The sequence below is a fragment of the Pongo pygmaeus genome, chromosome 9, assembly GCF_028885625.2.
Source record: "Pongo pygmaeus isolate AG05252 chromosome 9, NHGRI_mPonPyg2-v2.0_pri, whole genome shotgun sequence".
NCBI classification, from domain to species: domain Eukaryota; kingdom Metazoa; phylum Chordata; class Mammalia; order Primates; family Hominidae; genus Pongo; species Pongo pygmaeus.
In genome coordinates, this window is record NC_072382.2 from 79,162,053 (window position 1) to 79,189,942 (window position 27,890).

The 27,890-nt window shown below is 47.7% G+C and overlaps 2 protein-coding genes across 15 annotated transcripts in view; one reads left to right on the forward strand and one right to left on the reverse strand.

The window, feature by feature from the left end:
* Positions 1 to 17,290, forward strand: part of USP35 (ubiquitin specific peptidase 35) — a 37,164-nt gene extending 19,874 nt beyond the window's left edge. For 7 of the 11 annotated variants that reach the window (XM_054437861.2, XM_054437864.2, XM_063672111.1 and 4 more), the window contains 3 exons: positions 216 to 322; positions 799 to 2,095; positions 4,886 to 5,873. In XM_054437861.2, the coding sequence (XP_054293836.2) occupies positions 216 to 322; positions 799 to 2,095; positions 4,886 to 5,053 (1,572 nt within the window). In that variant the 3' untranslated portion in view covers positions 5,054 to 5,873. Of the gene's footprint in view, positions 1 to 215; positions 323 to 798; positions 2,096 to 4,885; positions 5,874 to 6,133; positions 6,619 to 15,723 lie in introns of those variants that run through there. The other 4 variants (XM_054437862.2, XM_063672112.1, XR_010127709.1 and 1 more) reach the window with 3 other exon arrangements.
* The window catches only part of GAB2 (GRB2 associated binding protein 2), a 206,124-nt gene continuing 184,679 nt past the window's right edge, over positions 6,446 to 27,890 (reverse strand). Inside the window, exons 4-11 of one of the 4 annotated variants that reach the window (XM_063672117.1) lie at positions 17,582 to 18,168; positions 16,221 to 16,315; positions 14,518 to 14,782; positions 13,222 to 13,312; positions 12,792 to 12,894; positions 11,456 to 11,581; positions 9,449 to 10,551; positions 6,446 to 7,904 (exon numbers count right to left, since the gene is read on the reverse strand). In XM_063672117.1, the coding sequence (XP_063528187.1) occupies positions 10,408 to 10,551; positions 11,456 to 11,581; positions 12,792 to 12,894; positions 13,222 to 13,312; positions 14,518 to 14,782; positions 16,221 to 16,315; positions 17,582 to 18,168 (1,411 nt within the window). In that variant the 3' untranslated portion in view covers positions 6,446 to 7,904; positions 9,449 to 10,407. Of the gene's footprint in view, positions 10,552 to 11,455; positions 11,582 to 12,791; positions 12,898 to 13,221; positions 13,313 to 14,517; positions 14,783 to 16,220; positions 16,316 to 17,581; positions 18,169 to 27,890 lie in introns of all 4 variants that reach the window. The other 3 variants (XM_063672116.1, XM_054437868.2, XM_063672115.1) reach the window with 3 other exon arrangements.

The following is a 27,890-nucleotide window of genomic DNA, read 5'->3' on the forward strand; positions in this document are numbered from 1 at the left end:
TTCTCTGAGCCTGATGCCCTGCTCAGCCCTGCTCAGAGGCGTGGACATGTGGGCTGGGATGGGTCAGGGACAATAGAAAGCGGGAGGACCTCATGGAGGCGGCCAGGAAGTTTGAGGCCGAGGGTATGAGGTAGACCCTCAGGCCTAACCTGTGCAGAGCTGGCTGGTGAGTGGCCTCCTGCTCCTGACCATGCCTTTCGCCTGCCTTGTCCTAGCGGCCTGCCATTTCCCCAGAGAACTTCCTTTCCGCATCCTGGACGCCCTGGTTCAGCCCTGGCACCCAGCAGGACTGCTCGGAGTATCTGAAGTACCTGCTGGATCGGTAAGGGGGCCAGGGCTACGCGAAGACTCCAGGTCTAGAGGGTCCCTGGGGGCAAGCCCAGTACCTCTGAACTGTGTTGCAGCTTCCAGGGAATAAGTGTGCTGCCTCCAACATGTGGAGGGCTTAGAGAAGGGGTGTGCTGGAAGGGCAGGGACTGAGTGTGAGGGAGGTTTGGTAGATGCTGAGTGGAAGTGATCTCTGGGAGGTCATTGTGTACGTCTGCACACCGGGCTGTGCATCTTTGTCACTGCCATGGGAGCACATTACATAGCTCCAGCAAGTCTTTATGTAGGGCGTGTGGGTGAGTGTAGCAAGCGTGCTGTTGTGAGCATGTACATGGATGTGTGGGTGTTTGGTGTGTGTGTGTGTCTGTCTCAATGTGTGGCTGTTGGGGAAGGTAAATGGGCATGGATAAGCTGAGTGCCCCGGAAGGGGACCCACATGTACATATAGTGACTGTGTGCTCTCTGCCCCAGGCTGCACGAAGAGGAGAAAACGGGCACAAGGATCTGCCAGAAACTCAAGCAGTCCAGCTCGCCCTCTCCGCCCGAGGAGCCCCTGGCCCCAAGTTCAACCTCCGTGGAAAAAATGTTTGGAGGCAAGATAGTGACTCGGATCTGCTGTCTCTGCTGCCTCAATGTCTCCTCCCGGGAGGAGGCCTTCACGGACCTCTCTCTCGCCTTTCCTCCACCTGAGCGCTGTCGCCGCCGCCGCCTGGGCTCTGTGATGCGCCCTACAGAAGACATCACAGCCCGGGAGTTGCCCCCACCAACCAGTGCACAGGGGCCAGGCAGGGTGGGTCCTCGGAGGCAAAGGAAACACTGCATCACAGGGGACACCCACCCCACCAACCTGTACATTGAAGGCCTGGACTCCAAGGAAGCTGGTGGGCAGAGCAGTCGGGAGGAAAAGGTAGAGAGGGAGGAAGAAAGGAAGGAGGAGAGAACGGAGAAGGAAGAAGTGGGGGAGGAGGAGGAAAGCACCAGAGGGGAAGAAGAGAGGGAGAAAGAAGAGGAGGTGGAAGAGGAAGAAGAGAAGGTGGAGAAGGAGACAGAAAAGGAGGCTCAGCAGGAAAAGGAAGAAGACAGCCTGGGAGTGGGGACCCACCTGGATGCTGCCATCCCCTCCGGGGAGCAGACATGTGGCTCCGAGGGCTCCCGTTCCGTCCTGGACCTGGTTAACTACTTCCTGTCCCCTGAGAAGCTGACAGCAGAAAACCGCTACTACTGCGAGTCGTGTGCCTCCCTGCAGGATGCCGAGAAGGTGGTGGAGCTGAGCCAAGGGCCGCGCTACCTCATCCTCACACTGCTGCGCTTCTCCTTCGACCTGCGCACCATGCGGCGCCGCAAGATCCTGGATGACGTCTCCATCCCCCTGCTGCTCCGCCTGCCACTGGCTGGTGGCCGTGGCCAGGCCTATGACCTCTGCAGTGTGGTGGTGCACTCTGGAGTGTCTTCGGAGAGTGGTCACTACTACTGCTATGCCCGTGAGGGCGCTGCCCGCCCTGCCCCTTCTCTGGGAACTGCCGATAGGCCAGAGCCCGAGAACCAGTGGTACCTTTTCAATGACACTCGGGTGTCCTTCTCTTCCTTCGAATCTGTCAGCAACGTCACCTCCTTCTTCCCCAAGGACACAGCCTATGTGCTGTTTTACCGGCAGCGGCCCAGGGAGGGGCCCGAGGCTGAGTCGGGCTCTTCTAGAGTCCGGACAGAGCCCACCCTGCACAAGGACTTGATGGAAGCCATTTCCAAAGACAACATCCTTTACCTACAGGTAAGCTGAGCCGTGGGGCCTTTGATCTGATCTCCTGGTGGAGGGAGTCCAGTCCCACTACTGGCTTAGATAAGTCATTTCCCCTCTTTTTAATATCCCATTCATCTGTTGCTCAGTGCTGGGTATATACCGGTGGCCCAGACAGACCTAACCCCTTACTTCAAAGTAACAGACACTGAATAATGAATGACGCAGTTTATTTTTTCTTTAAGTTCCAGGGTACATGTGCAGAATGTGCAGATTTGTTAAACGTGTGCCATGGTGGTTTGCTGCACAGATCAACCCATCACCTAAGTATTAAGCCCCGTATCTGTTAGCTATTCTTCCTGAAGCTCTCCCTCCCCCGCCACCCCCCAACAGGCCCTAGTGGGTGTTGTTCCCCTCCCATCCCCACCAGGTGTCCATGTATTCTCATTGTTCAGCTCCCACTTATGAGTAAGAGCATGCGGTATTTGGTTTTCTGTTTCTGCGTTAATATGCTGAGGATAATGGCTTCCAGCTCCATCCATGTCCCTGCAAAGGACATGATCTTGTTCCTTTTTATGGCTGCATAGTATTCTGTGGTGTATATGTGCCACATTTTCTTTATCCGTTCTTATCATTGACGGGCATTTGGGTTGATTCCGTGTCTTTGCTATTGTGAAATGTGCTGCAGTGAACATACATGTGCATGTATCTTTGTAATAGAATGATTTATATTCTTTTGGGTGTATAGCCAGTAATGGGAATGCTGGGTCAAATGGTATTTCTGCCTCTAGGTCTTTGAGGAATTGCCACACTGTCTTCCATGATGGTTGAATTAATTTACACTCCCACCAACAGTGTAAAGGTATTCCTATTTCTCTGCAACCTCACCAGCACCTGTTGTTTCCTGACTTTTTAAAAATCACCATTCTGGCTTGCGTGAGATGGTATCTCATTGTGGTTTTGATTTCTCTAATGGTCAGTGATGTTGAATTTTTCATATATTTGTTGGCCACATGAATGTCTTTTGAGAAGTGTTTGTTCATGTCCTTTGTCCACTTTTTAATGGGGTTGTTTTTTTCTTGGACATTAAAGTTCCATGTAGACTCTGGAGGTCGGACTTAACGTCAGATGGGTAGTTTGCAAAAATTTTCTTTCATTCTGTAGGTTGTCTGTCTACTCTGATGATAGTTTCTTGTACTCTGCATAAGCTCTTTAATTAGATCCTATTTGTCATTGTTTGCTTTTGTTGCAATTGCTTTTGTTGCAATTGCTTTTGATGTTTCCATCATTAAATCTTTGCCTATGCCTATGTCCTGAATGATATTTCCTAGATTTTCTTCTAGGGGTTTAATACCTTTGGGTTTTACATTTAAGTCTTTAATCCATCTTGAGTGAATTTTTTGTATAAGGAGGGGGTTGAATTTCAATATTCTGCCTATGGCTAGCCAGTTCTTCCAGCAACATTTATTAAATAGGGAATCTTTTACCCATTGCTTGTTTTTGTCAGGTTTGTTGAAGATGGTTGTAGGTGTGGAGTCTCATTTCTGAGTTCTCTATTCTGTTCCATTGGTCTATGTGTCTGTTTTTATGTCAGTACTATGCTGTTTTGCTTACTGTAGCCTTGTAGTATAGTTTGAAGTCAGGTAGGCATGAGGCCTCCAGTTTTGTTCTTTTTGCTTAGGGTGGTCTTGGCTATATGGGCTTTTTGGCTCCCTATCAATCAATCAATTATAAAATAGTTTTTTCTAATTCTGTGAATGTGAATGGTAGTTTAATGGGAATAGCATTGAATCTGTTAATTACAGTGGGCAGTATGGCCATTTTCATGCTATTGAGTCTTCCTATCTGTGAGCATGGAATGTTTTTCCATTTGTGTCCTCTCCTTCACTTCCCTTGTTAGCTGTATTCCTAGGAATTTTATTCTGTTTGTAGCAGTTGTGAATGGGAGTTTGTTCATGATTTGGCTCCCTGCTTCTTGTTGGTGTGTAGGAATGCTAGCAATTTTTGCACATTGGTTTTTGTATCTATCTATCTGTCTATCTTGAGAGTTGCTGAAGTTGCTTAACAGCTTAAGCTCCTGGGATGAGATAATGACATGATTCTATATCTAGAAAACCCTATTAATGCAGTTAATAAGTAAGTGTGCTGAAGGAGGAGCACAGGGACCAGTTGAGTCTGAGGGGGAAGAAGATGCTTCGGTTGGGCAGGGGGGTGGGGGGTGTCCCACTACCCACGTGAGCCTCCTATGTAACTGTGACTCCCTAGAGTCAAGGGTGGCACTGGCATACTGAGCAGCTGGAACAGCATGGGCTTTGACCAGTGGGATGGGTGCCAGTGCCTGGAGTTTGTGTTTTGTGTGGGGGGAATACAGCAACTGGTGTGGGGACACCAGACCAGGTGTCAGCAACATCACCTCCTTCTTCCCCAAGGACACAGCCTGTGTGCTGTTTTACCAGCAGCAGCCCAGGGAGGGGCCCGAGGCTGAGTCAGGCTCTCAGGGACAGCTTCTGCCATGCTGTCCAGATGGAAGCAGGGTGGTGGTAAGGATTGCCATGAGGCTGACCTCCTGGCAGCAGGAGGATGGGCTTTCTCATATGCAGAGCCCATTCCTCGTGATCATGAGGCCTGCAGACAGGTTCCCGTGTGGTGTGGTATGACCCTCGAAGTCCCCAGACCTCTCGGTACCACATTAGGTCCTTGTCAGCTAGTCACACCCTAGTATCAGCTGGCTCAGGAACTAGAAGAAACATTGAAAGGTGTTGTGCTGGGTACTCTGGCTTCAGGGTGTGAATTCTAAAAGTTTCCTCTCATCTGTGTTCCCAGGAGCAGGAGAAGGAGGCCCGGAGCAGGGCAGCCTACATCTCTGCACTCCCCACATCTCCGCACTGGGGGAGGGGCTTTGATGAAGACAAGGATGAGGATGAAGGCTCTCCAGGGGGCTGCAATCCTGCAGGTGGCAATGGTGGCGACTTCCACAGACTGGTCTTCTAATGTGAACCTGCTGCCAACCTGACCCCTTCCCTCCAGGAGCCAGGTAGGGCCTGAGGGAAGCTGTGGAGGCAGGCCCTACCAAGAGGAAGGATGGCACAGCTCATGGCACCTTTGTCCTCAGCCTGATGAAGGGTACACAGAGACTCTCTCAGATATGGAAGTGAGACCTAAGTCCTCTTTCATTGGGGATCAGTCCCATTAAAATTTTACACCCAAGTGTCCTGGTTAACTTGAAGCAGCTGAGGTGGGCACACACGGGTCTTTGCCTCCCCCTCCTTCCCCAGCAGGCTCCCCATGCTGGAAGATCTGATGATGTTCAGGAAACAGGGCTGGACCTCAGCTCTAATGTTTTGACATCAAGTACAGTATAAAGCACAGCAGGATCCAAGCCTTGCACAAAGAAGGCTGTCCTCTTGTTTCTCATATGGGGGTGGGGGGTACTTGCAATGTCTGTACGTTTCTGAGAAGAACAGAGACCTGCCGCCTTACCAAGCACCACTGCATGATGGGGGCTAGCTCCTCACAGCAGGAGGCCTTTGCCCCCCCACAGCCCCTCCACCCCAGCCTGCCTCAGTGCCTGAGAAGCCACCACTTGCATCCCCCTTCTGGTTAGAGTCCTGATGTTACTGCAAAGGTGTTCATGTTCCTCATGAAGTATGGTCTCTCTCTTAGGAAGCCAGTGGGCTCCTCTGAGCAGTTGGCCTTTGTAGCTGTGACAGCAGCCACCAGCAGGTTGGGTGAAGTGCCCTGACACTGCTGTAGCCCCTTCTAACTGAAAAGACACCCATGTTCTTAACTAAATAAAAGTAGGTTCTCTGAAGCCTAGCAAGAGATCATTCTTCCTTGGACTCAGAGGCTGTGATGGTCACTGGGTTTTTCTCACGGGGTCTGGGGAGGCCAGGACTCAGCCTGCCCCCCAGTGACATGTGAGATGCCACAGGGAGCCAAGAGCCCTCTACTGAAGTGTGGTGTAAATAAAGGTATGGACTGACTGACCTTACTGAGGGCTGGGTGATGCTGCCCGTGGAGAGGATGCATCTGGGAGGCAGCTCTCAAGCCTGTACCTACCTCCTTCCCCAGGGGCTGCCTGCTGTGATGGAGGTGTGGAGTTTGGGCCCAATGTCACAGACCCTCAAGATGTCACACCTAAGTGACCTGTGCAAGCAGACAGACACGCCCAGAACCCATCTCTAGACGCCTAAGAAAGATGGATTGGCAAATGCTAGGATAATTTCCACTTTACAACAGACTCTGAGGTAGAAAGCATTTGTTCTTATTCACAGCCAAGAAAAATACCCAATTATTTCCAAATAAAGTAACAATTGGAACAGACTGGAGTGAGAATGGGTTCTACCACCAAGCCTCTCAAGACAAGATGGACACGGCTGCTGGTTCTGGGGTGCATTTCTAGTGGACTTTATTGTCCTGCTCCAATACCACAGTAGAAAGGGACCTGCAAGCTCCAGGCCTGTACCATGTGTCACCACAGCAAAAACATGACCCACTTGAACACATTCCTGCCCCACCCACCGGATAAATATGTTACAATTAAAAAAAAAAAAGAATACAACAGAATAAATTAATAACTTAAGTGATTAGGCACCAACAGTGATTTGAAAATTAAATGTCAATTTTAAATGGTAACAAGACAAGAACTCAAGACTGGGCTTCCACTAGCCCATTTTCTCTTCCTGACAAATAGTGACAATTCTGCGTGAAATAATTCTAGATTTCAAGACACAAGTAGCCAACAAATACACAACACATGCCACCAGAAATCACACGACAGCCTGGATCTCTTGGGGACCCCCTCAGCAGGTAGCCCCTTGTGGTCCCAGACCCCAAAGAGCAGGGCGAGTCCCAGAAAGACGACTCCCACGGAAGGGCTTTAGAGATCCTGAGGCCAGTCTGGCTTCCCCCGCATTTTATGAAGGCCCAGATGGGGAAGGAAGAGCTCTGGAAATGGGATAGGGGTGCTGGGCCGAGATATCCCCATGGCAGAAGGGGCCAGAGGAAGGATGAGCTGAGCCCATGCTCCAGTAACTTCAGAGTGGTTGTGCTTTTGTCATAGGAATGGGGCATACTTTAGTGGTTTCCAATGTAGAAGTTACCAAAGTCAAGCTAGGAGGGGACTGGGGATAGGTACTACCCACCCCTGGCCATCCAGATCCCCCAGAAAGAAGTTACAGAGGAGGGAGTCTCCCCTTCAAGCAGCTGAGCACCAGCTGTGGATGGGACCTCAGCACAGCTAATCCAACCTCCCATTCCACAGACAGGCAGATCAAGGACCTAAGGAGACACCATCTCCCTATTTCTTATCGTTCTCAATTGACTTAACCTTGCAGAAGTGGAGCTGGAAGTGGGTGAAGGCGGCTCCTTGGAGAGCCCCAGGCAGGGGGCTTGTGTGAAGCAGTGGTGGGCGGGAAGGTATCCCCTTTCTGGGGGCTCAGTCCTCGCCAGGCCCCCAGGAAAGGTGGACTTTGACCCATGGATAGGCCCAAACAAAGGACCAGTTTTTTCAACTGAGTTGACTCCTTTGCTGGAGGAGGTAGTGGGTGGAGGGTGGGGATATGCTAGACACGGCTGGTAGTTTGGGGCTTGTGAGCCGGAGCTTTGCTTTCAAAAGGTCAATTTCACCTCTCATCCTTCCCTCTCTACCCCTACACTTGCACCCGAGGGATTTTGGTAGTTACCGGAATCGGGGGCTGGAAGGAAGCCTCTTGGGAGATTCGATTTGAACACCTCAGTAGCTCTCTGAAGATTCCAGCCAGGTCCACTCACATCATGGCACACTCAGAACATGCTCACATGTTTATGGGAGGCTGCAATAGTCTGGGCCCACTTGTGGCTGCTGCGGGTACAGGGAAGGCACCAGTTAAAAGCTCTGTTGTATGGGGCCCCTTGTAGAGGGCCTTCAAGGCACACATTCAGGACTGGGCAGAATGAACCAGCACCCTGCCAACTCTGCCCAGTGTAGCTACCACCACTGCTTCCATTCACTTATTGGAACACCAAGGCATGGCCCCTGCACTTCTGAGTGGCTGGACCCATATGCTGAAAGGCCTTTTGTTCCCAAGACACAAGGCTTTCCAAGCCTCTCTTTCCTTCTTCCTCCACTGGACCCAAGCCCTGCCCTCCTCCTCTGTAAAATTCTGACTCATCCCCTTCTAAGGCCTACCTCAGGCACTCCCTTTTCCTAGAATCCACCTTCCCTGATCGTGACCCCACTCCTGCCTCTGGCACCAACCTCCCTAAGTACTTCCTCTGCCCTCCATCAGCATTTGAAGTCTCTGTCTGATGGCCATCACCACTGTCTCATGTCCTTGTCCTTTTTCTGATTGTGACTATCAAGTTCAGTGACAAGGTATGATTGATTCGTGTGTCCTTAGTGCCTAACCCCAGAAACTGGACACAGCAGCCATTAATAAATACTCCTTGAGTTGATCTAAACTAATGCTAGGAGGAGAGGTGTAGCTCTTGAGGAAATAACTTCTTCCAGGATGGGACTTAGAGAATGGCCAGGCCATTGGTCTGGTGAACTATGCATGTGCATGGGGGCTGAAAGGGGAGTGGGGGCAGAGGAGAGTGGTAGCTGTCCCCATCAAACATGGCAGGAAGTCATTGTTTGGGAGGAAGAAGGTCTGTTCACCCCAGGGTAGAATGAAACGTTTGGTCTGTCCTGTTGCTTCTGAAACTCTTGAAAATTTAGTCAAGAACTATCAACATAAAAAAATTCAGATCCCCCACCCTTGGCTTCAGAGAAGGAACCTTGGATGATGCCCTACACCCTGTCCCTGCTAATCTGATGGCCTTTCAAGCCCAGGGAGGAGAGTCCAAGATGGCTCCTGGAATGCTAGGGAGCAACAGAGGGTGGATGAGCTGAGGAAACACTGGGCCGGCACCAGGCCAGACTCATTCCTACCCTGCGATCTGACATACACCACAGCCTATGGGCACAAGCTGTCGGCCATGCCTGATGTGGTCCTCTAGGCATCATTCTGCTCTGCTTTCTCCTTGTCCTGCCTGACCCGCTGTCCCTCCATCCTAGGAACGGTCCTCATGTCACACCACCATGCACACCACTCTTTGCACGTGTCCCTCCTTCACTTTCTGCTCCACCCTGCACCCCCAAGCATTGCCTTGGCAGTCCCCCACTCCCAGGCCCTTTGGATGTATTTCCCCACTTGCTACATGGCCTTCACATCTATCTGCTACCTCTGTGCCCGACTTCCACTGCACTGCTCACTGCAAAGAAACTCGCTTCCCCACCCCACTGCAGAGTCCCCTGCACTGCCCTGTGCCTCTGCCCAGCCTGTGCCTGTCCCAGGGTTCCCCTCAGTCCCTGAATCACCCCCACCCACACCACACTCCCTCCCATATTCCACACCCCTTTACCATATGTTCCTGCCCCATGTGCTTGGTCGCCCAGCTTGGTCCAAGCCTTCCCCTGTGTGGTGCTTTCAAGGTGGGGCTGGCGGGGGCCTCTGTGGGGATTGGGGAAGAGGACTAGCCCTTGGGCCTAGAGTGGCCTGTAGCTCCAGAGTTCTGGGGACGCAGACCCCACAGTGTCCTTGTCATCTCCACCACCTGAGCTCCAAGCCCTGCTCCTTGCTGCTCTAGGTTGGCCATCAGTTTTCCCTTCCTTTTGTCCTTCATCTTCTGCCTCTGCACCCCACAGCAGCTGTCTTGCCATGGCCTCAGCCTGAAAGTGGGTTCCCTGCAGATGTCAGCTTTCCCTCTTCATCTGGGCATCTAAGTCCTTTACCCCTCAAGACCACTGCTGAGCCTCCTTCTCCACCATCTCCTCTTTTAGTGGCCTTGCTTCTCTCCTGCCAAGAAAAACAGGAATGAAAAAGTCCATTATCCACTTTGGTCTGCTGGCCTTGACTCCCTGGGTCGGTGACACTTGTCTTCTGGGACTGAAGGAGAGGTAGCCCAGTGGCCGGAGGGAAGACAGCTGAGGGCTGTGACTGAACATGAGGTGTGGAATCTGGCTCAGAGCCCCAGCCCTTCCCTCCAAACATCTGGTAGAGAGTCAGGTCTACAGGACAGGAAGAGGCTGAAGGATGCTTTTTGGCAGTAGCTCCTAACTAAGGTGGGTGGAGGCATGGCCATTACTGATAAAAATCACAGCTGGGCCCCGAGTGGGCAGAGGAGGTGCCTTGATCAGGCCCTCACCTCCCAGGGGAAGGGTTCAGGGTCCCTGATGTCAAGTGCTTTGAAGGCTGAGACTGGCAGAGTAGAGAGGAGGTGGATAGGAGGAACAATGGGAGAGGGGAGAGGGGAGATGGGAAGGGCTAGCTCTGGAGACGCTGCCTCCTGGCCCCTCCCTGGGCTCTGCGGTGGCCCTCTCATCACAGCTTGGCGCCCTTGGAAGGCTCCGAGGACTGCCGCACGTCTGTCCACTCCTGCATGGTGTTCTGCAGGGCCTGGGTCTTCTCCTTGTCCACCTGAACATAGTCCACCTTCTCATCAGAAGTGACAGATGAAGTAGATGGCTGAGGGGACAGAGTGGGAAAGAGGGAGTAGCTGTGAGTTACCAGTTAGGTGGGGAGGAAGAAGGTGGGCGCGGGATCTTCCTAAGCTGTCTGAAGGGGAGAAGAGCATGGCCTCTGCCTGCCACTGACCAGCCTCAGGAGCCTAGCTTCTCTTTCTGAATGTGGGCTTTAAAGCTCAGACTCCAAACTCATCATCCCTCCTGCAGGATGCAGCAGCACCTGCCAGCCCTGCTTACTTCCCAGCTCCTGGGAGGACCCAGGCCCTTCCTTGGCCCTGGTGGATGGGTCCAGGCCTTCATCTCTGCCTCCACCCATCTCTGTCAGGTCGCTCATCCAGGGGAAGGAATTTGCTAGGTGCAAACAAGCATCAGCCACAGGACTTTACGTGCTGTACTCACCGCCACCCTGTGAAGGGGAACCATGCTGAGGCACAGCTCTGCACCCTGCTGTCTGGACTGCTTAGCTAAGGATACCTCCTAGGGAGGCTTTCCCAGGCCTGGAAGTCCCTTCTGAAGGCTGATGTATCGACGGCAGGGCTCTGGGACCCACCCAAGAGCCCAGGACCAGGAGGCAGTATCCTCATTCCTGGATCTGTTGCTGATTCTCTTTGTAACCTTAGGACAATCAGATCTCTGTGCACTCATGTGCCCATCTCTACAACACGGGGGATGGGCTGACTGATGAGGTTCTTTGACTGAGGGCACTGTGCTCTGAGAGCAGGAATAGGAGTCTTTAGACCTAGATGAAAACTCTATGACTAAAGACGCATCATAAAAGCTGGGTACTGGAGCAGAAGGGAGGCTGAGTGCTGCTGTTCAGTGTTGAAGGCACCCTGCCCTCCATGATCTCTGCCTCCGGGACCCTGAGAGCTCTTACTGCCCCCCCCCAACTCAACTCCAGGCACCTTGCGGTGGGGGCTTGGGGAGCTCGGCTGGAAGTCCAGGGCCAGATAATCAACACTGCCAGTGCTCTTCTTAGGGGCAGGACTGTTCGTGCCACTGGGAACGGGAGATGCAGACACTGGGTTTTGCTGTCACGAGGAGGAAAAAACTGTGAGTGTAGAAAACAGACTCACCCACCACCCAGAAAAAACACTTCTGGGAGTAAGAACACTGTTTCCCTGAGCCCTACTCTGACTCATGCACCATGCTAAGGACTTTTCATGTTTTCATTTTAATCCTCATGCCAATCCTGTAATGTAGGTATGATTACTGTTGATATTGTTTAAAACAAAGATGAAACTGTGGTTCACTTTACTTTCAGAGAAATGACTTTGCCTGTGGTTGCACAGCTGTTGAGTGATGGGAATCAGGTCTGTTTTCTGACTTCCAAACCTGTGCTAACCCCTGTACCACACTGCCTCCTTTATAGCACATCAGGGCAAGTCGCATCAACAGTGGCTCTCCTGAGACATCCAGCCTTTGCTTGCTGGCGCTTAAGAAAGGAGCACATTTCCTTTATGCACTGGAAAGTTTTCTTCTGTCGCACCAAATCAGCCCCTGTGAAACTCCCAGCTGTGGCCTAGAGTGGGGTAGTCACCCCAAAGCAGCTTGCTCCCCCGCCTAGCTCCTCCAAGATCTGAACAGGGTGGCTTCATCTCCACGCTGCACAAAGCCCGCATTTCTTCAGATGACACGCTCTAGGATCCTGTCCACCCAGGCTCCTGCTCTAGCAGAGCACCACCTCCTCTATAACTTTCCTGAAGTCTTAGTCTAATGAGAAGGTGCTAGTCCTGTGTTCTGTTTGTTAGCTGCTTTATTGGTTGGTTAATTCATTCTTTCACTATCTATGCAGTGACTACCAGGTGCTGGGCAGTTATGCCCTAATGGAAATCTCAGGGAAGAAATATCCTCCTCTGCCTGTGTTGATAGCTCTATTATGGCCTTACCAAAGTGAGTTATGTGCACGTATGCCTCTCACCACTGAGGAGATACCTCCAGCACTGCCTATCCAAGGGCACAGATCATGCCACCCATGTCACTGTCATGAGAGGCAGGCCCCTGCTCTTGAAGACCATGACTTCGTTGGGACAGGTCTCATGTCTTCCTTACATCTGATGACAACTCCTACTGCTTGATAAACAGGTGCTCAAGAAGGGTTTGTAGCAGGAGACTAAATCATGAATAATACAAGGAGTCCCTGGGCTGAGGTGAGTTAGCTAAGCTGGGAAGTGGGGAACTGAGCGTTGGGTCCCAGGGGACTTTGAAAGGCGTCATTCTAGCGAAGCCTGAAGGACTCACCATAGGGACATAGTTCTCTTCGCTGTCTCCTGAGTCTGTGCTGGTGATGCTCTGGGTGGAGATGGGGCGGCAGTACTGGGAGGAGCTGGAGTTGAAGGTGTGGCTGTTGTGGGAAGGAAGAGTTAACACTGGGGAAGCTGCATGGCTGCTGCCGTGTTTCTAGCCTCCAGCTGGGCCCTGACCCTCACACACCCAGACCTCAGCCATCAGAGCTGTACACTCCATCAGATTAAGATCTGATATAGGGCGGGTATAATTATTCTCTTTTACAGCTGAGGAAACCAAGCCACAAGACATCAAGAGACATGATCAGCTAATGATAGCGTTAGCATCAGAATCCAGCTGTCCTGGCCCACAGGCCAGCTACCATATCACTCATCTTCCCTAATGGCCCGACACCAAGCTCCCACCCCCACACATAGGCACTCACTTGGCCCTAGACCAAGACTTGGTGATAGGTGACTTGAAGGGGAGTTCATCGATGACGGTGTTGTTTCTCAGGTCAAGTGGTGTTGGCTTGGCTGGAGCAGGAAAAGAAAGTCTGGTAATCAGCCAGTAATAATAATGCTACACATACACACCTTATATATAACACATGAGCATGTTTACAAAGGCCTGCAAAGTCATTCCAGTTTCACACAGGGAAACTGATGCTCAGCGAGGTTATATAATCTTTGCCCATATTGATGGGCCTTGAAGTCATGTCTTCAGATTCCAAATTATATATTTTTTCTGCTGTATCTACGGTAATTATATTTTCAGAATCAGAAGTGGGGACATGGTTTGGCAACAGATTTTTCTCCCTCAATTTATGACTTCATTTAAAAATGAGACTATATATAAAAATATATTTATATATTAATAAATATATTAATATTTATAAAAATATATACTATTTATATATTAACATACATATATGTATTTTTTAAGACAGGGTCTCGCTCTGTTGCTCAGGCTGGAGTGCAGCGGTGCAATCTCAGCTCACTGCAACCTCTGCCTCCTGGGTTCAAGTGATCCTCCTGCCTCAGCCTCCCTAGTAGCTGGGACTATAGGCGCCTGCCACCAGGCTTGGCTAATTTTTATATTTTTAGTAGAGACGGGGTTTCACTATTTTGGCCAGGCTGGTCTCGAACTACTGACCTCAGGTGATCCACTCGCCTCAGCCTCCCAGAGTGTTGGGGTTACAGGCGTACAGGCGTGAGCCATGGCGCCCAGCCAAGAGACCATATTTGAAGTGTAGACGGTCACCATGATTACTCCCTGCTGCTCCTGGCCAGGTCTGTGCAAGCCACAGTGGAGGAAGGTAGATGCCATAAGGGCTTGAGGGCTTCAGTTACACATGCTAAGATTTGAATTCCCTGTTGGCCACTATCTCTGCCTAGCTATCCTACTCCTCCCTTTGAATCCTTGCCACTGATCCAAGGCCAGGAGAGTGAGACTGTAGCAGACCAGGAACTTGCCTGGTCTACATGCAGGGGGCACAAAGCTGACTTTACTGAATGCCTGCTATGTGCCAAAGTACTATCCTAGATGCTCTCCTTTGCAGCAAACCTGGGAGGTAGGAATTACCATCTGCATTTCACAGATAAGAAAACTGAGACTCAAGATTTTACGTGATTTGCCCCAAGTCACACCTCCCAAGTCCAGGATCCACATGACCCCCGAGCAAATGGAAAGAGTCCCTAGCCATTGTCCAGAGATGGGACAGGGGCAAGAATGGACTTACCTTTCCGATCAGGTTTGAGGTTGCGGTTGACAGGGGGTGGCTGGATCTCACTTCCTCTGCTGGGGCCTCGGTGCACAGGAAGGGTTGTTGATGGGTAGCCAAGTGAGTCAAAGTGATGGGCCCCTGGGCTCATTGGGATGTAGATGCTCTGGGAATTATCACCTGCTCGTTCCATGGCCAACAGGGTGGAAGAACCTGGGTTCATGGGCACATAGTTGTCTTCAGAATTGGTGCTGTCCGATCGGCCCACAGTCATTTTCCCTGGCTAGGGAGAGGAACAGTGAAAGAAATACAGCTGTTACTAGCAAGAAGAAACAGGAAGGGGGTAAGACTTTGTAAATGAGGCAAGACAAGTCATTACTGGGTTAGCTACACTTTGAAGCTGTAAGGGAGACCTTGGGGAGACCAAATAAGAAAGCAGAGTAGTGGGAGGCTGAGGCAGGTGGATCACTTGAGGTGAGGAGTTCGAGACCAGCTTGGCCAACGTGGTGAAACCTCCTCTCTACTAAAAATACAAAGTATTAGCTGGGCGTGGTGGCATATGCTTGTAGTCCCAGCTACTCAGGAGGCTGAGGCACGAGAATTGCTTGAAGCTGGGAGGCCGAGGTTGTAGTGAGCCAAGATCACGCCACTGCACTCCAGCCTGGGTGACTGAGCGAGACTCTGTTTCAAAAAATAAAAAATAAAAAAAAGGAAGCAGAGTGGGAGACAAGAATATATGAGGTCTGTGGGCCCCTTCAAGCCTTCACGATCCTTTGGCATCCACTACTAATTTTTGATAAATCTAGAATATAAAATATTCTTGGTGACTGGGTCCACTTGGCTTTCTGGATGCCTGACCAACACTGTGGGTAGCATAGTCCATAGACTGTAGGTTTGGTTCAGGACCTGCCCTCCACCTCAAGTCCAGACTCACCATTGGCAGGTCAGCATCTCAGGCCCTGGATCAGAACAAGGAGCATATTAGGAGTCCTGGCTCTGGAAGGTGAGGTCTGGGGCCAGTTGTGTTTCCCCAGTCCAGGTTTCTAAGTACCTGGGGCTCTCACTCCAGGCACCTAGGGGACCACCAAGCTGCAGTCAGAGCTTCTACAGAGTTGTGTGATACAGCAATCCCGGTTATAGCCTTCCTCTAACTCTTGCTCTATCTGCCGTGACATACAACTAAGCTGCTTCTGCCTTGGTTACCTGATTTCACTGTCTTTCCAGTGGGCCTGAAGCCTGGCTTTGGTCTTCTTGCCTGACACCTTGGAGAACTGCGGTGAGCATCTTCCAGAGGGCAGCCTGGGATCCTGCACTCAAGCCATAATTCTGCCACTTAGCCTGACTGTGAGTACCACCCTTGCCTGAAGTCTCACACCGCAGCCTCCCTCCTGCACGTGAGGACACGTGGGTAAGGTTGCTGCCTTAGAAGATCCCCTACCATGCAGCCTGGGTCTATTGCATTCTAGATCCTCTGCTTACCTACAAGGTTGGTGAAACTTGTAATCCAGTCTACCTTAGCACGTACATTTCTTCCAGACTAGAATACTTGTATCTTACTTGTCCAAAGACTCAACGCAGGGTTCTGAACTGAGACAAGAACTTGGGCAGGGTCCTAAGATGAAGAAGCCATCACTCTTTTGGGGTTGTGCTTTTAGTTCCATAAGGTGTGACCTTTTACCTAACCAGGCCGGCCTGAGGACCCCTGGTTAACCCACACTCACCAGGAAAGAGCCGACTCCATCACTCATGGATTCAGCAGACCGGCCTGCACTCTCTCCACCACGCTGTGGGTACTCGTAGGTCTCACAGGAAGAAGCTGACAGAGGAAGGAGGATCCATATGTACTCATGGTTGATTCATGTGTTGACACTTCCCCATACCCTCACCAGTGTGGTTCAAGGTCTTACTGATACTCCAGAAGATACTACTCTCAACCCCAAATGATAAGGAATTTCTTGGAACACATCACTCCTCAGTTCAAAAATTCCTCCTGGGCTTCTAGATGTAGCTCCAGTGTTAGCATCTGCAGAGAAGCTGTCCTTGACTACTCTACCCTCATCTATACACCTCTCCTTTGACTCCTATACCACTCACCTGTCCTGCTCACCCCAGCCATCACTTCTCTGAACACCACAGTAACAATACTTGTCCTGATTTATATGTGTTGGTTTTATTTTCCCAATGAGATGTAAGCTCTGAAGGGCAGGAACACGTTTTATGTATGTCTTTATCATCTCAGTTCCAAAGCACAATATGACTGCTCAAATTGTCAATGGATTGAAAGACAGCAAAGAGGTCTAAACCAGGAGTTGGGACTCTAGGGTCTGAGTCTCATCTCTGGCACAATGACTCTGCAACTCTATTTAAGTGTCTTAACTGTCATTGGCCTCATGTGAGATGGAGACAAGGAGGTTTTGTCTCACCAACCTCTCTGCCTGGCCTAAACAACAGGATGGACAAGAAAAGGCTTTGCAAACCATAAAGCAAGATGCAAAATGAAAGGAATTAATATTGTTCTATTTTTTCATCATACAGACGAGGTTACATGCAGAGTTGGAATACTCTCAGTGGAAAACAAGTAACAATAGAATTTAGATACTTCAAATAAAAGTTTTCACTTCAACCAAAGAGATTCAAGTATGATTTAGAAAATATTAAGACCTCGTTTTGCTTTAACAGTCTGTTAGTCCACACAGGTTTCACTCCAGTTTGGACTGATCTTCTGAATTTATTTTTTAAATCTTTGATTTGATTTATAAATGAATAAAATACAATGATTTGGACTTCTAAACCTATAATATGTTATACTGTGGTTAATCAAGAATGGCCTATTCTCCATTAGTAGAATATTAACTTCTCCGGGGCTAGCTCAACATGCTATACAACTACTACTAACAGCCTCCAGTGCTGGAGGACCAACTGGTAAGGGATCTGGGTAGAAGACACCTATGTTTTTGAGTATCAGTGACCTAAGTGGTTCATAAGTTCCCCTCGGCCATGGATGACCAAGGACCACCAAACTATTGAGAACCCCTGTGTTACCTTCTCCTCCCTCTGAATCTCAGCTAGGACTTATACTGACCTCGGTGAAGTCGGCTGTTGTCCATTGCAGGGAGTGTGTTGCGTCTGGGGATGGTGGCAGCGACAGATCTGCTATTTTCACTGATTGGCGGTCTCTGCTGAGGACTGCCCCATCGAGGTGTTTCTGCCTGACTTGGCTTGGGGGGGCGGGGTGGGGGAGCTATGGCTGAGTCCCCAGGAGTGGCCACTGTCATGGCATTGTGGTTTTTGTCCAGAGTGAATGTCCTAGGGATCTGGTAGGCTGAGAGTGGGGTGGCCGGAACATCCATATTGTCTACCAGGAGGTCCCCAAACTCCCTGCACAGGGTGTTGCTGGGCGTCTTGAAGGTGTACACATCCTCATTATCTGTCTCGGAGCCTGTGAGGCTGCCCTTGGTGTGGCCATGGGAGGCCAGGCTGCGGGGGAGGTCATAGGTACTGTCTCTGAATTCTGTATTGTGCCGGCTCGGCTTGGGAAGGCTATAGAAGCCATGGACTTGACCACTGACCCCGTTGACACAGTGTCCATTGCCCTGGGCAAGTTTTTGTACAGCTGTGTCACTCCTCATGAGAAAAGAGGCTCTGGTGCCCTGAGAGAAGCTGGCACTCCTAAAAGAGAAAGAAGGGAAAGGGCAGGAGGGTGAGACAATTACTAGCTGTGTGACCTTGAGGCAAAGCACTTTCTCTTTCTATACTTTGGTTTAGGCATCTGTAAAATGGTGACTAAAAGCATATTTTGAAGGTTGTTCAGATATTAGACTCTAGTATATGAATGTTTAAACAATGTTAGACTTCATCCGTCCCCCATCTCCAAATGGCAGTTAATAGCAGGGGTTATAACCCCCACTCCCTGAACAAGTATCAATAAGCCAGATGGACTGCCTATTTGTTCAATGTTTTAAGTACCAAAGAATATGCACATTGAACACAAATGTTGTGAGATAGTGGAAAGAACCTTTAAGTTGATGACAGGAAACAGCAAACAAGTCATTTTATCTCTCTGAGTCTATTCTGCCACTGTGAAACTAGCCCATGGGTACTGATGTTGTAAGTTAAAAAGAATTATTTGGGTCAGGTGCAGTGGCTCATGCCTGTAATCCCTGCACTTTGGGAGGCTGAGGTGGGAGGTTCACTTGAGGCCAGGAGTTCAAGACCAGCCTGGGAACACAATAAGTCTCTATTGCTACCAAAAAAAAAAAAAAAAAAAAAAAAAAAGAACTAGCTGGGCAGGGTGCTGCACACCTGTAGTCCTAGCTCCTGGTGGGACTAAGGGAGGAGGACTGCTTGAACCCAGAAGTTCGAAGTTAGAGTGAGCTATGATCGCACCACTGCATTCCAGTTTAGTAAACAGAATGAGACTCTGTTTCAAAAAAACACATGCCCCAACACAAACAAACAACAAACTATTCAAACGTAAGCTCTAGATTTATTTTCTACCATGACTTATGGTTGGTTGAGAGGCATTTTGAGGGGAAAGATCTCTTTCCAGAGACCTAGAAATCTATAGGAAGAAGGGTTTCCTGTTTGGGAACCATATATAGAAAAAGTTTTGATTAGTACATTTTTAAATTTAGGTTTTGGGCAATAAGGCAAGCAGTAAAAAGAGAAGAGGAACAAGAGGGGAGACTTGTGTTAGGTTCCAGTACTGCTACTGATATGTGCTGTGTGTATCACCAAGCCTCCTCTCTCAGGTGGGACCTAGTACATCACAGTGATTTCTAAGGGACTATCTGGCCCCAATGCTCTACAAGCCCTTCGTTTCACAAGAATGGTTTTCAAACTAGATTCCATGTTCTCTGTAGGTGCTTTGGGAAATTGGAGGGTGAGGTTCTGGGCAAGCAGGGATTTAGGTCTGCTTCTTTAGCTTTTATATGATTCTTCATAGGATTTCACTTGGGGAAAAAAAGCATCAATCCTTTATAGCAGGGATTCTAAGCCTTTTGGAGGCTATAGGAGTTTTTAAGATTCTGGTCAAAAGCTCTTGGAGTGTCTCATCAGAAAAGGCAAATCTCATATACATATAAACTTGTGGGGGCTGTAATACATAGCCCTCTGAGGACAATCCCTGGACCTCAGGGAGAGAGCCTTATAGAAGCTCTCTCAGCTCCTGAGGAGTTTGTTATTTACAGATGTGGCCACCAGATGGTGTTAGAAAATAGGGGCCAGAGCTTAGAAAGAGGAAACAGGTGTGTAAGCCAGGCTTCCTCTCATGTAAACTGTACCCATGATAGCTAGGAATTCCAGGTCAGTCTCCAAACCTTCACTGATACTCCTCCCTGGGCCTCTGCACTCCTCCTCCCTTTCTGTTCCATTACAGACACATAACCAAGCCAACAGCCATGGGCTTGGATGATTGAACATCTAGGCTTTAGATAATGTAGTGCTTAGGGAAGAGGACGGGGGTGGCGGGGGGAGCGAATGGTAGACATAAGATGTTAATGTTGTGTGCATTTTTTTGGTGCCTTTCATTTTGCTTTTTTTGGAATTTCCAACTCTCTGTTGGATGCTCCCATCTGGATTTGTTCATTTTACATTTACTGATGTCCTAATTTCCATCTGGGCCAGGCAAAAGGGATACAGAGATGCCACCTGCCCAATGAGAGGGGTGGTGCGGGAATGACACGGTAGTGGAGGAGGTGACATGGATGCAAATCATTACAGTCAAGTAGGGGTGAGTATGCAGCTGTTGACAGCTGGTATTAGCCCTTGCTGGGGGTGGTGGTAGACAATGTCAGGGAAGCCTCCTTCAGAGATGTTATATCTTGAGTGAGTCTGGAAGGATGAGCCACAACTGGCCAGGCAGAAGGCAGGAGAAGGGAAATGGTGTTCTAGTTGAAGGCTCAAAGATGTAGAACACAACCTGGCAAGTTCTAGAAACTCGAAGCTGCTCAGGCTGCAGCAAGCACATTAGAAGGCAGGGCTGAGAGAAGACAATGGAGGCCAGGCCAGGACTAAAGGGAACGGGGAGCCTCTGAAGGATTTCAAGGTGGGGATGGGGTTGCAAGAGCATCACAGGTGCCCTGCAATAACCTTCAACATAGTCAAGAATGAACTCATCATCTTCCTCTGGAACTCTTCTCCTCCTGCCTTTCTTATTTTGGGAATGGCATCAGTGCGAAACCTGGGAGTCACCCACATTATGATTTCTTCCCAGGGCCTCTCTGATCCTTCCATCCTACTAATATTTACTTTCCTAACTTCCCAGTGTAAACATTTTCAACACTGCCTCAATGCTTCAGGATTAAGCCCAAACTCCTAGGTTTATCCCAACTCATCTCACCAATCTTTTCTCTTTAGTTCCCTTTTCCACTCTAGGATCCAAACCAAACTTTGCAGTGTTCCCTGTGTGCCCCAGTTAGTCAAGCATTGGGCTTTGTTGCATTGTTGGGCTGTGTCTGGAAGGCTTTTTACCTCAATCTGGCAAGTTCCTACTCCATTTATCCTTCAAACTCATCTCAGAGGACACATTTTTTAAAGCCATTCTTACATCCTCTACCTCTAAGCATTGCTTAACTTAATCACTTGCTTAACTTTGTTCTTGGAGCAGGTAGCAAGTGTTACCTATATTAGGCACCATTACTACTTATCTCCGCCAACAGACTGTGATTTCCTTGAGGAAAGAAACTGTCTTACTCATTTTTCTCTCCTTAGCACCTAGGTTAATGCTTGTTGCACTGTAAATAATGAATAAACGTTTGTTGTAAGTAAGCAAATGAATAAACAAAAGTATGGTGCTGCTATCCCTTTTCCTGGGCCTGGCCCAAACCTTCTGATCAGCAGATCAAAGCCCTTCCTCTGTAGAACCCCCTAGCTTATGTTCCAACTTCCCTCTACCCTGGCATCCTCCCGTCTTGCTCACAGAACTACTCACTCATCCCTAAACATGTCCTGTGTAGTCTAAACTTCAGCCCTGGTCTTGCATTACTCACCTCCCTGTGGAATGCTTCCTTGATACATCAACACTTTACACAAAGTCCACAAGAAGCCTTTTCACTCCACAAAGGTATTATAGGTCCCTAATTCTCCCTTTTACGGTAATCATTCCTTCCTCTGTGCTACCACAGCACTCTGTGCTTCCATCGCAACACTCACCTTATTCTGCCTTATGTCAGTTATTCAGGTCTGTGTCTTTCCACTTCTACTAGACCATGTGCTCCTAGAAGGCAGAGGGCCATATCCTGTACCCTGGCATAGTACCAGGCATATGATAGATAATAGTGACATATGTTGAGGGAGACTGATTATCACCTCAGTAACCAAGTAAGAGGAGTTGAACAAGGGACTTTTGCCCAAAATTACATACTCAGAGGGCAGGGAATTTGTTCTAGCACCCAGGTCTCTGGGTGCCCCCACTGCGCAAACCATGCTACAATGTGGTCCCTTTGGGCAATAATCCAGATGGGGAATTCCAAATACTCAGCAGTCCTGTGGCCTTTAGTATTTTCATGTAAACTTTAACTGAGGCCTGTGTCACTGTGATGACCTGAGTTGCTTTTGTGGGATAGATAATATACCTGGAAGTGGTGGATTTGGAGAGAGGCTTCTCTTCCAGGGCTCAGCTTACAGGAGTCTTATAAAACAGGCAAGATACTATGCCATACATATCACACGTGATCTCATTTTAAATCCTCCTAATAGTTCTGAGACACACCTCTTACTTTCACATTATCAGATGAGGAAAACAGTAAATGGCAGAGTTGGGGCAGGAAGATACTCAAACACAAGCACGTATGGGAGCTCCCCAGAATCAAAAAGAAGTTTGAGAGAAGATATTCCCTCAAGCCGGCAGTGCCAAGTGCCTTCCCTTTCCATTCCTGGCCAATGGCTCCTCCAGAGGCTATAGAGGCTATTGCCATCATACAGTCTCTCCCTTGGCTTTTTTTTTTTTTTTTTGTGATGGAGTCTCACTCTGTCTCCCAGGCTGGAGTGCAGTGATGCAATCTTGGCTCACTGCAACCTCCGCCTCCTGGGTTCAAAGCAATTCTCCTGCCTCAGCCCCCTGAGTAGCTGTGATTACAGGAGCGTACCACTGCACCTGGCTAATTTTTATATTTTTAGTAGAGACGGGGTTTCATCATATCGGCCAGGCTGGTCTCGAACTCCTGACCTTGTGGTCCGCCGCCTCAGCCTCCCAAAGTGCTGGGATTACAGGCGTGAGCCACTGCGCCTGGCCTTCTCTTGGCTTTTAAAAATGGTTTTCTAGTTTTTCTAGCCACTTCATTTTGTACTTGTTCTTCCGCACATTTTCATATAATTTTATATACCATACTATATGATGATTTTGCTTTTTTCTATCCCACTGGACTCCAAGAACCCTAATGATGAAGGACTCACTTTGATTTTCAATGAGTATGTTCCCATTTAAGGGTGACTTAATATAAAATGCTTGTAACTAGATTAACCACCATTTAGAGTTCTGTAACTGTCACTGGCCATGTTTAAGAGGTCATTTGAACTATCCTCTTGTATTTGACCCATTCCAAATGGATCCTTCCTGTGAAAGAAGAAAACTCAGAAAACTCTGTGTCACAAATCTTTATGAGATGAGGCAATCTTTGTATCTCAAACCCTTCTGGCTGCAGTTCTGAGCCAATTTTGGCAGGACTCTCTGGTTACAGAGCAAAGCTGTATATGTGAAACTAAAAGTTGTATATTTTGCCTTTGGTCAATCAAAGCCTCTGGTGAATGAGTCAGGGAAGACTTGGAAAAGATTAATGATGGGTGAGCTCTCCATTGACATTTCTAATTTTACCATTTACTCACCATCTTTCTATAGACTACTGCTGCAGGGTCAATGTTTCTGGAATCTCATCAATGAAATTTCACTCCCCGTAACCCTCACCAGAATTATGGCTTTTCAGGGCATGTGACTCACATCAATGTATCATCTGTTACAGGTTTAACAGAGTTCTTGAAATAAGAAGACAGACACTGGCTAGAATCTGGAATGAGGCCCCAAAGGCTGGAGGACAAAAATAAGTCCAGTGAAACCAACTTGTCTTCAAAGAGAAAAAGAACTCTATTTGTCTTGACTCTGCCAGTTCAAAACTCTTTCCATTGGCAATAGATATTATTCTGAATAGTTACTTATTTTAGCTCAGTGGAAGACCTGCATTTTGAGAACTGAAGTTATTTTAGCAAGAATACATATTATCTAGTACTTGAAGGAAGACTAGTGGCTATTATTGCAGTAAAAGTGATGATAAATACATAATTCACAGTTTTATTTCTAAGGTGCTTAATTTACTGTATCTTTACAATCAGGTTCTCACATAAATGAAAAAATAGATAGAAGGATGGTATTAGTAGCCTCAGTAATCCAATCAGACATAGTTATGTCTAGTCTATGCTAGGCAGGATGAATGGGCTGATTCACTTTATACCCCCTACTCAAAAATAATCTTATAGGATTACTTTGGAGATCATATGAGGTACCTAATGTAAAAGTGCTTTGTAAACTTTAAAGCATCATTTCTTTCTTCCAGAGCACCTAGTATATAATGTGAATGTTAGAGGAAACACAGGATTAAAGTCTATTCATATACTTACCAATACTTGGTGCTGTTAACTTTTTTTTTTTTTTCTTTTTTTTTTGTGACAAGGTCTGGCTCTATTGCCCAGGCTGGAGTGCAGTGACATGATCTCAGCTCACTGCAACCTCTGCTTCCTGGGCTCAAGCCATCCTCCTACCTCAGGCTTCTGAGTGGCTGGGGCTACAGGCATGTACCACCATGCCTGGCTAATTGTTTTTGGTAGAGATGGGGTGTCGCCATGTTGCCCGGGCTGGTCTCAAACTTGTGAGTGAAGCAATCCGCCTGCCTTGGTCTCCCAAAGTGCTGGGATTACAGGCATGAGCCCCTGCGTCTGGCCTGTTAGCCATTTTTATTTTAGCCCTTCCAGCAGAGGTAAAGCAGAATCTCACTGAGATTTAAATTTGCATTTCCCAGATCACTGATCATCCATTCATGTGGTTATTGGACATTCCTATATCTTTTTTTGTTGAAGAATCTATTCAAATCTTTTGCCCATTAAAAAAAAAAATTGGATTGCTGTCTTCTTATTGAGTTGTAAAAGTTCTTTATATGGACCAGAAACAAATCCGTTGTTAGATATGCGTGTTGAATATTTTCTTGCATTTTGTGATTTTTTTTTTTTTTTTTTTTGAGATGGAGTCTTGCTCACTCTGTCGCCCAAGCTAGAGTGCAGTGGTGCCATCTTGGCTCACTGCAACCTCCACCTCCTGGGTTCAAGCGATTCTCCTGCCTCAACCTCTCCAATAGCTGGGACTATAGATGAGCACATCCACGCCTGTCTAATTTTTGTATTTTTAGCAGAGGTTTAGCATGGGGCTTCACCATATTGGCCAGGCTGGTCTCGAACTCCTGGCCTCAAGTTATCTGCCTGCCTCGGCCTCCCAAAGTGCTGGGATTACAGGCCTGGGCCACCACGCCCAGCCCATTTTCTTTTCTTAAAGAGGCCTCTTGAAGAACTAGTTTTAATTTTGATAAAGACTACTTTATCAAAAACTACAGTTTTTTCTCTTTTATGATTCTTGCTTTTTCTGTCCTATATAAAAATCTTTGCTTACCTCAAGATCATGGAGATGTTTTCTTCTAGAAGTTTCTTTTCTTTTCTTTTTATTTAAATACAGGATCTTATTCTGTCGCCCAGGCTGGAGTGCAATGGAATGATCTTGGCTCACTGCAGTCTTGACCTCCCCCAGGCTCAAGTGATCCTCCCACCACAGCCTGCTGAGTAGCTGGGAATGCAGGCACACGTGACCATGCCCGGCTACTTTTTGTATTTTCTGTAGAGACTGGGTTTTGCCATGTTATCCAGGCTGGTTTTCAACTCCTGAGCTCAAGCAATCTGCCTTTCTCAGTCTTCCAAAGTGCTGGGATTACAGACGTGAGCTACTGCGCCCTGCCTAGAAGTTTCGTAGTATTAGATTTTATATTTATGTCACTGATACATTTTAATTTTTGGGTGAGTGGTGTGATATGAAGGGTTGCTGTTCTTTTTTTATTATTCCTATATGAATGTCAAGCTGTTTCAGCATCATTTGCAGAACAGGTTTTTCCTTTCTCCATTGGCACCTATATATTTATATACTTTTAATAATTATATATATTTATATATTTAAAATATTTTTATATATGCATTTAAAGTATTTATATACATATATGTATTTATATATATTTCTCTCCTGGACTTACTAATTTCTTCTAGTGATCTATAGGTTTTTATCCTTTCACCAATACAACATTATCTTATCATAGTTTGACAGGAATTCTTGAAATCAAGTAATATAAATTCTGACTTTATTGTTGTTTTTTTAAAAATTTCTTTGGTTGCTTGGCCAACATGGTGAAACCCCACCTCTACTAAAAATACAAAAATTAGCCAAGCGTGGTGGCACGTGCCTGTAATCCCAGCTACTCAGGAGGCTGAGGCAGGAGAATTGCTTGAACCCAGGAGGCAGAGGTTGCAGTGAGCTGAGATCATGCCACTGCATTCCAGCCCGGGAGACTGAGCCACAGACTTCTTCCTCCCGGGCCTCTGGGAGGGGCTGCCATGAAGGTCTCTGACATGGCCTGGAGACATTTTCCCCATGGTCTTGGAGATTAACATTAGGCTCCTTGCACTTATGCAAATTTCTGCAGCCGGTTTGATTTTCTCCCCAGAAAATGGGTTTTTCTTTTCTTTTTGAGACAGAGTCTCACTCTGTCGCCCAGGCTGGAGTGCAGTGGCACGATCTCGGCTCACCTCAAGCTCCGCCTCCTGGGTTCACGCCATTCTCCTGCCTCAGTCTCCCGAGTAGCTGGGACTAAAGGCGCCCGTCACCATGCCGGGCTAATTTTTTGTATTTTGAGTAGAGATGGGGTTTCACCGTGCTAGCCAGGATGGTCTCAATCTCCTGACTTTGAGATCCGCCCACCTCGGCCTCCCAAAGTGCTGGGATTACAGGCTTGAGCCACTGCGCCCGGCTGGGTGTTTCTTTTCTATCACATCATCAGGTGGCAAATTTTCCAAACATTTATGCTCTGCTTCCCTTATAAAATTGAATGCCTTTAACAATACCCAAGTCACCTCTTGAATGCTTTGCTGCTTAGAAATTTCTTCCGCCAGATATCCTAAATCATCTCTCTCAAGTTCAAAGTTCCACAAATCTCTAGGGCAGGGGCAAAATGCCACTAGTCTCTGCTAAAACAACAAGAGTCACCTTTACTCCAGTTCCCAACAAGTTCCTCATCTCCATCTGAGACCACCTTAGCCTGGACCTTATTGTCCATATCGCTATCAGGCTTTTGGTCACAGCCATTCCACAAGTCTCTAGGAAGTTCCAGACTTTCCCACATTTTCCTGTCTTCTTCTGAGCCCTCCAAACTGTTCCAACCTCTGCCTGTTACCCAGTTCCAAAGTCGCTTCCACATTTTCGGTATCTTTTCAGCAACGCCCCACTCTACTGGTACCAATTTACTGTATTAATCTGTTTTCATACTGCTGATAAAGACGTACCTGAGACTGGGATTTTTATTCGGATTGTGTTGAATCTACGAACAATTTGAGAAAAACTGCCATCTAAATAATATTCGGTCTTCTAGTTCATAACTACTGTACATCAGTCTCCATATTTAGGTCTTTAATTTCTATCAGCAACATTTGATAGTATTCAGTGAAGAGGTCTTGCATGTTTGTCGTTAAATTTATTCCCAAGTATTCCACGTTTTCTGGTACCATTCTATATATAATTAAAATTTTTTCATTTTCCAATTGTTCACTGCATACTGTAAAACTTATTTTTTGCATAAAAACCTTTTTATCTTGTGACCTTGCTAAACTCACTTAAAAATTTTTTTTGTTGTTGTTAAAATAGACAGGGTTTTGCCATGTTGCTCAGGCTGGTCTTGAACTCTTGAGCTCCAGTTATCCACCTGCCTCAGCATCCTAAAGTGTTGGGATTACAGGCATGAACCACCACACCAGGACTCTTATTTCTTTTTCTTCCTCCATGGAACTGACTAGAATCTCCAGTATAATGTTAAATAGCAGTGGTAAGAACAGGTACTTTCTCCTTGTTTTCAATCTCAGGGCATTATGTTCAATATTTCTCCATTAGGTATGATCTTAGCTATAGGGTTCCTTAGAAGTCCTTTATCAGTTTAAAGAAGTTCTCCTCGATTCATAGTTTGCTAAGAAATACTTTTTTTTCAACGAAGTATTGAGTTGTCAAATGCTTCCTCTGCATCTATTGAGGTTATGATTATATTATTTTTCTCCTTCATTCTCTTAATGTAATGAATTACTTGATTGGCTTTTTTTCTGAAGTC